This window comes from Podarcis erhardii (assembly GCF_964252035.2).
Source record: "Podarcis erhardii genome assembly, chromosome: 8".
NCBI classification, from domain to species: domain Eukaryota; kingdom Metazoa; phylum Chordata; class Lepidosauria; order Squamata; family Lacertidae; genus Podarcis; species Podarcis erhardii.
The window spans coordinates 21,146,223-21,158,763 of NC_138499.1; the positions used below are offsets into that span (position 1 = coordinate 21,146,223).

General features: G+C 42.5%; 1 protein-coding gene across 1 annotated transcript in view; it reads left to right on the plus strand.

Moving 5' to 3' along the window:
- Window positions 1-12,541, plus strand: part of ANGPT1 (angiopoietin 1) — a 145,878-nt gene that overhangs the window by 93,159 nt on the left and 40,178 nt on the right. Inside the window, exons 4-5 of the mRNA XM_081874436.1 lie at window positions 3,199-3,431; window positions 11,452-11,579. Coding sequence (XP_081730562.1) covers window positions 3,199-3,431; window positions 11,452-11,579 — 361 coding nt within the window. The remainder of the gene's footprint in view (window positions 1-3,198; window positions 3,432-11,451; window positions 11,580-12,541) is intronic.

Here is a 12,541-nt window from a genome sequence, read left to right on the forward strand (position 1 = left end):
TGTTTCTTGTACATCAAATGTTTTATAATTTAAATGGAAAGCATATTTGTGTTTCATTTTCATTACTTTTCCTTTCTAGAAAAATATTACTCCAGAGTGTAGAAGCAGATCCATGGCTTTAATTAAGTATATGTTTATCATATGTAACATCCCACATTGAATGTCTGTGATAGTCAATAAAAACAATAACATATGGATACTATTATATCCCGAGGTTTGGTAGATGAACTGTGTTCAAGGCACTCTGCCACTGATCTGTTATCCAGAAATAAAAGCCTTAAGAGGGATGTGGGGGGAATTTCAAATTAAATCTTGGATAGCACGTGGATCACTGGCAGTCTTGAATCCGCTGGTTAGTCTGTGGATATAAAAAGCATGATCTTTGGCATACGGAATCAAAAGACTGGTCTGCAGATGGGATATATTTACATCTTCCTTGTTATAACAGGAAGGTTTTGATGCTAAAACCTCCAAGCAGCACCACATGAGTGGTTTTATGATGCTGAGTCTTGATGCTAATACTGGACTACCACGAGTAGTCCATTGCTATAGTGTCCAGTGGAACTCTGGGGCAAAATGCACATCCATTTATGAAGATGCTCCCCAATCATCTCTGTAAGACCTGGTGATTAGGGATGTGAGTGAAGATTATCAGGAACAGATACAGCTTTTAGGAGCTCACAGTGCTCACCTCAGAGAAGAGTGAGCGGAAGAAGAACATTTCCCATTTAGATTTGCAGTCCTCCAACCCTCTTCCTTCCTCTGAAACCAACAAAGCCCATAGCAGTGATGTGCCCACAGGGAGAGGAATGGGAGAAAGCCATATATTTTCCTCTTTCAGGCTAAGAAGGAGAGCAGGCCAAGAAAAAGGATGTCGGTGACCCCTTCGTAAATGCAGAGAAAGATGTAAAGATGCCTGTGATAGAAGAACCTTGTCTGTTTGGAGACCTACCTCAAAAGGAGAGGCAACTCCTCCAAACTCTGAGCTTTCTATCCCACTGGGAGCAAGATCTGAGTGCGGGTGGGAATAAAAATCCCATAATAAGGAGGACCATGGTCCCACATGGGGAACTTTCCAGAAAGGGCTGCATTCCAGTGGCAGGTGGGGCCAGAGAGAAAAGTGGCCGGCGCAATGGAGGAGACTCTTACTTTGGACATTTCAACTACACAAAAACCAGGGGTCTCTATACGTACCTGCCTCCTCCATTCAGGGAAGCAATAGGCGTTTTTGTAGTTCAAGGACATTCCGGTTAGGCCCAAACACTTGAGGAGAGTGTGGATTTGGGGTGTTGAGTTGTGTGACCCTGAGAGGGGTCTGTGGAGAGAGTACTGAGGGTCAGAGAGGGACGCCGAGAAGGCCACATTCTGCTCCCAGGTCCAAGGTTCCCCCATCCCCGTGTTGTAGCCTGAAGTTCTCAATGAAGAGTGAACGCCCTCTGATTCACCATGAAAATATATTTCAAACATGCACAAGCCAACTTCACTGAAAGAAATTCTGGCAGAGTAAATTATCCTGTTAGCTTGTGCCTAATTTCCTCTTTGGATGAACTATTATATTCTCTATCTGGATCACCTTTGCTGTGTCGGTTTTCACTTCCCTGTTCTCTAAAGACGCTATGTACCTCACATAACCCTACAATCTGAGAACAGTTAGGGTGCCATATTTCCTCTGACACCTCACAGAGAAATTAAGTAGATTTGGAGAAACTGATATTTTTTAACTTTAAATGTCCTTGGATTCTAGTACAACTAAAGACTATGGGGGCAAGGGGGACTCACGAGGATCTGGGTATCACTGTCATTTACAGAGAGAGAGACAAGATCTTACATCATCTTGCTTTTTCTAAACACATATTTAATATATTCCTGTATGCTGTACATGTTATCTCACTTGGAAATCTGAATCGTAATAAAATGTGCGCGGGGGTGTGTGGGTGGTATTTTTATTTTCCATGCAGCCATAGTCAGTCTAGTCACCTTTACTCTTTAGCCAAATATTAGTTTCCAGATAGGAAACCATTCACATTATAACGATGGTATGTTGCCAGGTGTCAAGGTTTGGCCATGTTTGTCAGCAGTATTATCCAGAAACAGGCCTGCGTTATGTTGCTCCTCTGAGGATGAGCAATGAGGGGCTCACTAGGCTTTTCGAAACTCATTTCTGCTCCCTTTGCCGTTTCTCCAGCCAGTAACCTCCAAACTGTCTTGAAATCACACTTTAAATGCAACTCAGTGCTGTATTTTAGTGTAGACTCTTCTGCTGTAATGATAAACTGTAGTCAGGGGGGGACCCATCCTGTTTAACCACCTGTGGCAAAACGTGAGGTGCCCTTTCCTGCAGAAGCCTCAGTTGCCTAGGTCACATGGCAGTGGCTTTTTCTGGCAAGATCTCACAGAACTCTCACGAGATCTTGCCAGAAGAGGCCATTCCTGCACAAGTGCTGCCCCGCAGGATTCCACCACCCAAGGCGGCAACTTCAGCCCACCACATGGGCAGGCATGCCTTGACTATAGTTTTTAGTAATAATTAGGTGAGCTTTGGGCTAGTGTGCTGCTTCTTCACTCCTCCTCCCCTTACCCTCCTTTCTTTGCAGATGCTAGCTGCCCACTGTATTGGGAACCCCCCTCAAAAAAAATGTGTATTTTAGGAGAAAGTTGCAGTTCAATGCTGATGCATTTTCATGAGGATGTATTAAAATAAAAAGTTGCAAACTGATGTGAAAATGTGGAGACCTGAAACTAAGAGTGGGAAATTGAGAAACTGAGAAACCAAAAGTGACAGATGCAATCACTCCTATCATTGGGAGGCTACCCTCCAGAGCTGGGTTGGTTCTCAAAGGCTTTGGGGCCCTTCCACATATAAAAGACAGCCAGCGTGATGTACTAGTTAGAGTGATGGACTAAGACCTGAGAGACTAAGATAATAGTCCCCACTCAGCAGCCTTGGCCAATCACTGTCTCTCAGCCTAACCTACCTCACAGGGTGGTTGTGAGGGCAAAATGAGATGGACAACCATGGGTACCATGTGGAGCTCCTTGGAGGAATGGTGGGATATAAATGTAATGAATGAATGAATGAATGAATGAATGAATGAATGACCTGCAGCCTCTCATCTCCTCTGCTTGATTCTCCACCCAGCTACTCCCATACACTAGCTCTAACAAAGATGTGGTATTGATGTGTTTTGCCCCTACTAGTTTATTGGAACACAAAATCCTTGAAATGGAAGAAAGACATAAAGGGGAGCTAGATACATTGAAGGAGGAGAAAGAGAACCTGCAAGGCTTGGTTTCACGTCAGACCTACATCATCCAAGAACTGGAGAGGCAGCTGAGTAAGGCAACCACCAATAACAGTATTCTGCAAAAACAACAGCTGGAGCTCATGGACACCGTTCACAACTTGGTCAGTCTTTGTTCTAAAGAAGGAGGTAAGATGGCATATGCTTGAACAATTAAATCAGGGGTGGCTATGGATTTCTCCACAGGATGTCTCTAATACAATGACTTCCATCTTATTGAGTCAGTTCTGTCCCAGATTTCTATTAGCATGTCATTCTGAGGATAAAGCTATATTTTCCAAATACCTGCTTAGGCCGGCTTCCTTGAACACATTCAGAATCAAATGACCACTGGGTATTGAATTATGCTCCTTGTAAAGTCATTATCCAATTTAACACCTAAGATTATAATGTAGACTTTCAGACTTACTATGGTATGATTCAGTGGGTTGCTAGATGCCCCCCCCCCCAAGTTCTGCATGTCTCCATCTGACCTCACGGAAGTGTTGTATGAGTAGAACTTAAGCATAGTTAAGTGGGCAAGAGTGAATAAGACAGATTAAGGAATTGTTGGGACAGGGATGAGTTCCAAGGTTGGCTTCTAAGCCTAAGGACAGCAACCGGACTCCCATTTTTGAGGATTTTGCTAGTTAGCCACCAGGACCAGTCCTACCAATGGACCGAGTGGGACTGGTAAGTACCAAGAGATTTCCAGGATAAGCTTCATAACACATGCATGAGACAAGCATATATTGACATGTTAGTATTAAAGCAGCACCCATGGAAGTTTTATCCTCAGAACAATCCCTTCAGGGAGCATAACAGTGAGAATCGTGGCTGAGCTGGGACTTGTGTTTGCCTTGGGAAAGGGTGAATTAAACAGAGTGGGATGTTGAAGGGACCCTGGGTCAACCTGGGTGAACCAAGTACATGTTCAAAACTCAGGATGACAAGAGTAGCAGATCACTACAGTTCCACATAGCAAAGATGGCTGGACACAGGACCCAGGAGGCATCAGAGTCAACCACTTGATCATAACAAAGTCCCTACTCCTGCAGAGTTTTTATATCTCTCTAGGCCCTGTCAACCTCTCCCGGGTCTCATTTGCTTTCCAACCAGTAGGGATCAATGAAAGGGCAGCCCCCCCCGACCTGAAATGGAGCACCACCACTTGGTGTACTCTTTGTGACCATAGGAAAGTTAGAGGTCTCTGCTGCGGTGAGACATGGTGGCTCTACTGTCACTGGGGATCATGGCGACTTAGGTGCAAGTGCAACTGCATCAGAGCTTTTGTCTTTACCAACCTACAAGAAATTTTCAACTCTCATCAACTGAACTTTGAATGGAACTATACAATCTTAATAATGAGTAGGATCAACAGTCTCACCAACAAGTGGGATCACAAACCCATGTCTGCGATCACTGTTGAATAGTCGAGCATGCAATCAGGAAAAGTCAGTTTTAGGTTAATATAACAACCATATTTGACAGATATTTGAAAAGCCACAAAGCACTACATCCTTCATTATATCAACATGTGATTAGAAATGTCAGGAAATGTTGAAATATGCTAGTATCAAGATAAGCATCCTTCGATTAGTAATAGGATTGGTTAATTTACATCGGAACCAGTAAATACCGTGTTTTGAATTTCTTATTCCTTGTGTCAGATCTTAGATTACTGAGTAAATCAAAATTAATTTTGCTTGACACAGCCTTTTCTCAACATCCTCTGATATATAATATCACATTATTATCAGGGGTATGAGAATTACTAAACTAGCGGACAATCTTTGGTTGATCAAAGGAAAGTTCCTGACTCCATATGAGGACAATTCAGAATCTATTCACACCAACGCAGGAACACATGTATGACCATTGGTTCTTCTAGGTCAGTACATTGACTGGCAGCACCAGCTTCTGAGAGTTCAGGCGGGGTGCTCTTATCCTGAAGATTGAGCCTAGGACCTTCTGCATGCAAAGCAGATGTTCTGTCATCGAGCTACAGCCCTTCCCCATGCATTAGGGAGTATGGTTGTTGTTGTTTAGTCATGTCTGACTCTTCGTGACCCCATGGACCAGAGCACGCCAGGCACTCCTGTCTTCCACTGCCTCCCGCAGTTTGGTCAGACTCATGTTCGTAGCTTCGAGAACATTGTCCAACCATCTCGTCCTCTGTTGTCCCCTTCTCCTTGTGCCCTCTATCTTTCTCAACTCAATGGACAAAAACAACAGGGAGTATGGTAGATGCCAGGAAATGTTACAAGTGCCAGCCTCCAGCCTAGCTTCCTGTGTCCATCCTGTGCTATTCAGCTTTTCACACTTCACCTCAAGGTTTATTATAGCATGAAAAAACCTGAATCCCAACACTAAGGAAATACTGTGTCAACTTTGCACATGCACATTTCCTAGGTAAAAGGTGGGATTTCAAGGTGTATAAAAATTCCCACAACAACAACAGAATTGGAAATATTGGAAGCTTCCGTTCTAAACCAAATAATACCAAATTGTGAGGGTGATTTTCATTGAGAAAGCAATGTGGAAGGAATAAGTTAGCCCCATTCCCCACACACTGCAGTTCTGATCCTGATTGGTCCTCCAACACTGGTGTTCACACACACACACACACACACACACACACACTCAAAACATCAATTGTTGCATTGAATATCATATGTAGTTTGGCCTTAAAAGAGAGTATAGCAATTGCAATCTTGCATTGTTGCTGAGTGACAGTCAGCAAGGTTCTATCTACACCTCAGACTTGGTTATCTTGCCTAGCACAAGGTACTGGGAATTCTGAAGTCTTCCTGTGATTAATTATACCCCATCCCATAAATAGGTATAAAACAGACAAGCTTCTGCAGCTGAACCTCTCCGCTTAGCAAATTAAACATGATAATTAAACATTAATTAGTGCATATTTAAACATTAAAAAGAACCCTGCCACATCAGACCAAAGGTTGATCTAGTCCACCACCCTTTTCCCGCAGCAGTTAAGCAAATGCCTAAGAAAAACCAAAAGCAGAACATGAATGCAATAACTTTCCCCCACTGTTGCTTCCCAGCAACTGATATCAAAGATCACTATATACCCACAAATGTTTATTTGCATTTATGCTTCACTTCCCAGCCAAAAAAAGGTTCCAAAGTGGCTGTGAAATGAGGGCGTTTTTTTAAAAGAAGTGCAGGCACAGCACTATCGTGGTTATTAAAACACACAATATACTTTGCTCCCTAGGATCATAATCCAATGTAGTAAAGAAGCCGAACAGCCTACAGTACATGGATACCTTACTGCTGCTGCCCTTTTCTTCTTAGCCAGAATTATCTCTGTGGAGAGAGTTAAATGCCCATTCATTCTAGCATTCCGTCCACAGGGATGTGACTGGTCCACTTCCAGTTACAGAGCAAATTCAAGGAAGAAGAGGCAAGCTAGGCTCAGCTTTTAATGTAAGCCAGATCATGAAGAGGCTGCCATATACTCAGTCAAACCATTGTTCTATATCACTCACAATGGTTTACAGGTTGAGAGCAGATCTCCAGGTTTCAGGAAGAAGTCTTTCTTCTGCCACAAGCAGTGTGCAGGCAGAAAATCTGCTAAATGTCCAGGAAAATCCGGACGTATGGCAGCTGATGTCAGCAGTGTTGTTTTTGCTGATTTTCCTAAGGAGAAAGCTCAAAATCTCTTTGCGGTTTTGCAGAAATAAGCTCAACAACTTTTCTGTCCAGATTTTCACTTATTGAAATATGGCATGCTTGGACATCCCAGGGACTGAACCCAGGATCTTCTGCATGCAAAGTAGAAGCATGCCTTCTAGTATTAGGTTATTATGGTCTTTCATGTTTAACTGTGAATCCTACTGATGTCTGCAGCATGGGTAGCCAATGTGATGCACTTCAGATGTTGTGGATGATTGGTTGTGCTGGCTTGGGCTGATGAGAGTTGTAGTCACCAAATTCTGGAGTGCACCACATTGGCTTTGCTGGTCTCCCAGATTTACTGCTAGGACGCGGGTGGCACTGTGGGTTAAACCACAGAGCCTAGGACTTGCCGATCAGAAGGTCAGCAGTTCGAATCCCCGCAACAGGGTGAACTCCCGTTGCTCGGTCCCTACTCCTGCCAACCTAGCAATTCGAAAGCACGTCAAAGTGCAAGTAGATAATTGGTACCGCTCCGGTGGGAAGGTAAACGGCGTTTCCGTGCGCTGCTCTGGTTTACCAGAAGTGGCTTAGTCATGCTGGCCACATGACCCAGAAGCTGTACTCCCTCAGCCAATAAAGCAAGATGAGCGCTGCAACCCCAGAGTCGGCCATGACTGGACCTAATGGTCAGGGGTCCTTTTACCTTTACCTAAGTGTCTTAAAGAAGTATATCCTAAATCTCTAAATAAATAAAAAAATGTCCAGTAGCACCTTAGAGACCAACTAAGTTTGTTCTGGGTATAAGCTTTCATGTGCTTATAAGGTGCTACTGGACAATTTTTTATTTATTTCGGCTGTGTCAGACCAACACGGCTACCTACCTGAATCTAAATCTCTAAAAGCTGCTTGTTAACTAGTAACCAAAATGATCAAGGGACTGGAGCAACATTCCTAGAGGAGGAAAGGGTTACAATGTTGAGGGGGGGTTCAGTTTAGGGGGGGAGCAAGTAAGGGAAGATAGAATAGAGGTGCACAAGGGCAGTGACTGGAAGATAATTCTTGGCACAGAAGTCATTTCGTTTGGATACAAGAGAACATAGTTCCATCCTGGAGTAATTACAAATTGGAACTTTGCCAAGAAGGCAAAGGTTTTCGTTGCTCACACAAAAAAGAGAAAGAAAGAGGAAATGCAGCAGTCTTTAAGGAACACAATTTCTTGGCAGCTCAGTTTTCAAGCCAGTTTTATTTTTGGGGAAATGCACCTGTAAGGGAGTTATTGTTCCACCACACCATGCTGAGATTCCTGATTTAATGTAAAAACAAAAGGAACTGAGTTATCAAGCTTGTATTTCATTTTCTTCATGCAGTCCTTCTTCACAATAAAACATTCCTGCCATTTTTCCCTATTGTTTAGTAATAAAATCGGAGACAGAAATTCAACAGATAGAGAATATGTGTGATTGTAAATGATCCACCTGTTGAATTTCTGTGTGTACTAAACTTTTTTAAAAAAAATATATTTATTTTTTCATAAACAGATAAATATATATACAGATTTGTAAGAAAAAACAACTAATAAATATTTAAAATAATAGATGGGGGGAGTATGAGGACAATCAATGACTACCCTACTGGAGAAACAATATTCTGTTGCCATAAATAAAAACTTTTCCCCAAAAATTCAGCAGGTAGAGAATGTGTGTGATTGTAAAAAAAAAAAAAGGAAAAAAACCCTCTACCTGTTGGATTCCTTCCTGCAAGTGCTTTTTGGTGGTGGTGACTTACAGGAAACAAAACATCTACCATAAAAATAGCAGGATTCTACCTTGGATAGCAATCACAGCATGCAATTCACTCCAGCTGGAATGATAGAATATGGTGACATCTGTTAATCGGATCAGCTGCTGGAATTTGTATTTGGCCTAGGTTACAAAACAACCTGCCAACCTAGCAGTTCGAAAGCACGTCAAAGTGCAAGTAGATAAATAGGTACCGCTCCGGCGGGAAGGCAAACGGCGTTTCCGTGTGCTGCTCTGGTTCACCAGAAGCAGCTTAGTCATGCTGGCCACATGACCCGGAAGCTGTATGCCGGCTCCCTCAGCCAATAAAGTGAGATGAGCGCCGCAACCCCAGAGCCGTCCGCGACTGGACCTAACGGTCAGGGGTCCCTTTACCTTTACAAAACAATTGTTTTAGCTAAAGTTCTTCTAGGTAAGGTTCAATATGCTGACTTCATTTTTTAAGGCCTGGGACCAGCATAACACAGGGAGCTTCTCATAGAAGCCTTCTAGCTCAGCAAGACTGGGGCTGTTCAGGGTTCTGCCTTTTCTCTTTATCAGAGCTTCAAGGCAACTGGCAAGCCTTTATAGCCTTAGCCGTTATTTAGTGGAATTCGCTTCCCAGAGGAAGATAAAATCTTTTTTATCTGAGCAATCTTTCAGCAACCCAGACTGATGATAACATATGAATGAAGCCAACAGCACCCTATTTTATCGTTCCGATTTCTCATTCTATTTTCCCACTGTTTGACTTCTAAGCTGCCTTGATTTTTCTTTCAAGATAAACAGCCTAAAACAATAAACTCTGGGCCTCATCCATCGGGCTGTGCTAGGAACTCAAAAGGAAAGTGAGGTGAAGAAGGCAGCAAATGGATGTTTTCCTTGATAATAAAAGGGAGAGAGTATGTGCTAATCTGGCAATGTAACAGTAGCTCTGTTGCCTTTTCCCTCTCTAAGTGTAACAAAAGATGTTAAGATCCCTCCGTAAAACTTTTACTGCTGCTACTATTTAACATTTATATAGTGCCAACAGATTGTGAGTCACGAATCCTGCCGTTAATAGGTAATGTGAGTTTTATGTATGTAGCATAACTTAAACATAGGGCTTCCACCTTCGTTTGTCAGCAGATAGTGTGTGCTTCAAACAGGCATGTTGGCAGGATGGAGAAGCTTCCTCCATCAAACCTGTAGCTGTTTATTTCTGTCTGTTAATTTACTGCATGGGTAGGCAAACTAAGGCCCGGGGGCCAGATCTGGCCCAGTCGCCTTCTAAATCCGGCCTGTAGACAGTCCGGGAATCAGTGTCTTTTTACATGAATAGAATGTGTGCTTTTATTTAAAATGCATCTCTGGGTTATTTGTGGGGCATAGGAATTCGTTCTTCTTTTTTTCAAAACATAGTCCGGCCCCCCACAACGTCTGAGGGACGATGGACCGGCCCCCTGCTGAAAAAGTTTGCTGACCCCTGATTTACTGTATCATTTGCTGGAGAGGTCTGTACCTTGCTGAAGACCTTCTCAGTAACAGCAACAGCAGCAGCAACAACAACAACAATTTATTACTTATACCCCACCCATCTGGCTAGGCCTCCCCAGCCACTCTGAGCGGCTCCCAAAAGAATATTAAAAACATGATGAAACATGAGACATTAAAAACTTCCTTAAACAGGATTGTTTTCAGATGTCTTCTAAAAGTCAGATAGCTGTTTATTTCCTTGACATCCAGTGGGAGGGCGTGGCACAGGGCGGGTGCCACTACCGAGAAGGCCCTCTACCTGGTTCCCTGTAACCTCACTTCTCGCAGTGAGGGAACCACCTGAAGGCCCTCAGAGTAGCAGGGTTATCATCCTCATTCCCCCATGAGGTCCAGGTAGTATCAACACTCCCCATCTCTTTAGGCACCAGGTGAGGACTTGCTTCTTTCTTCAGGGCTTATCACTGGAGTCTCAAGTAGCTTTTGTGGCTATGAATGCTTCTGCCCAGTGTAGGCTAATTCACCAACTGCAGGTGTTCTTGGGCTGGATCTACACTGACCTGTTGAACATTATTTCCCCCTATTGGAACGCTATTAGATATGTCATCCGAAAATGTCACAGGGCATATTTGTTAATCAAAACGTTTTTTACCTTTGGCTTTCCCCTCTGTCAAATGTAAGTAATACCTGGCCACGCCATTTTCCAAAATCCTGGTGGTGGTCGCTGGTTGCTGTGCTCCACCTTCTGGTCTCACATTTTAATTCTTCCTCTCTCCCTCCGTGTCCTTTGTTATCTGCCCCTTGAATACTTTGGGGGGGGGAGAGAGAGGCAGAGTTTGAATGCAGTGAAAACAAAAAGGCAAAACACTACCTAGGGACATATGAGCAGTGTGCTCATAATTAAAAATTAAGCAATAAAAAAGACAAGGTAATAACGCTTTATGAACGTAAAAAGTAGGGTGCCATGTGTCCATCTACATTATCAAAAGCATTTCTTAACCCTTCTTTAACATTAAAAACCACAAGTGTGGATCTGCCCTTTGACCAGGATAATCTAGACTCAGTTGCTCAGGCTGCGGTATCACTCTGCTTGTCACTGAATTAAATGCCTCTAATTTTTGTATATTATATTGATCTATTTATGAAAGTATTTTTATGTCACCACATTGTAAAATATTAGAGCAACCATTAACAAAAAATACACCATTAGAAATAACACTGCAATGCGGCTGTTACTGCTGATGTCAACACCATACTCGTTTTCTGTTTTCCAGTTGTACTAAAGAATACAAAAAGAGAAGATGACAGGCCATTCAGAGACTGTGCTGATGCATACCAAGCTGGCTTCAACAAAAGTGGTGTCTACACTATATATGTTAATAACATATCAGAACCTAAAAAGGTAAATAATTTTTGTGGGTTGTTGTTGTTGTTTTTAACTGTTTCATTAGATACTCCGCAGAGCTCAAGAGTTGGCCTTTTGCAATCTGGGTATCATATCTTTAAATTATAATGTTGTGAGATATGATGCATCCCTGGCCCCTCTCCTCAATTTCTGCAGGAAGGGATTTAAAAGCAGGTGTCTGCTTAACAGGGATTTCGAAATTTTGCAGTATTAAGGTAAGTTGCAATATTGTGCCTCAAAAAAACAAAAACCGAAAAAACCATGATCCTCTAAATACAAAGACGTCTAAATAATCTAGCAAGAAAACGCAATGCTTGGAGCAGTGCTATATAGTTTCAAAATGCGTGTCCCATCAGTGATCCATTTCATTGGTATCTCCAGTTACCAGAGGGAAAGAAGAAAGAGTACTGGGTGCAGTCACCTATGTACCACAAAGACTTCTTCCGACCAGTCCATCATTAGGGATGTAAGAAGGCATCCTTTTTCATTCTGGCATATATTAGTCACGTGTGGCATTGTTTCCATTCAGCTACTGTTCGCCTTCGGCCAAAGATAACATCATTTGTGTTGCTGTACCCATCATAGTCACTGGATTTATTTTTTTACCAGACATGGGACAGAAAAGGGAGGGAGATGACAATTCCCACTTCTGTTTCCATTTTTGATGGAATTCTTTCAGCTGACATATGACTGGAACTGGCAGCATCTAAAATAAAGTTGAGAGCTATGGTAATATTTTAATCCTGAAACAACAGCAAAAACACATGCTTCCATAGGGCTGTTGTAAATTTGATACATCTCTTATCAGTTTAGGGAGTTTCATTTCATTAGAATCCACTGCATTGTGATGATTCAGGTTATATTCTATCCACTATCAAGCAAATAAAATAAAAAAGCAGAGCAATTCAAGTTCTTATTTCGTGTGTGTATTCAAGTTTCGACCTCAAAACATGCTGAAG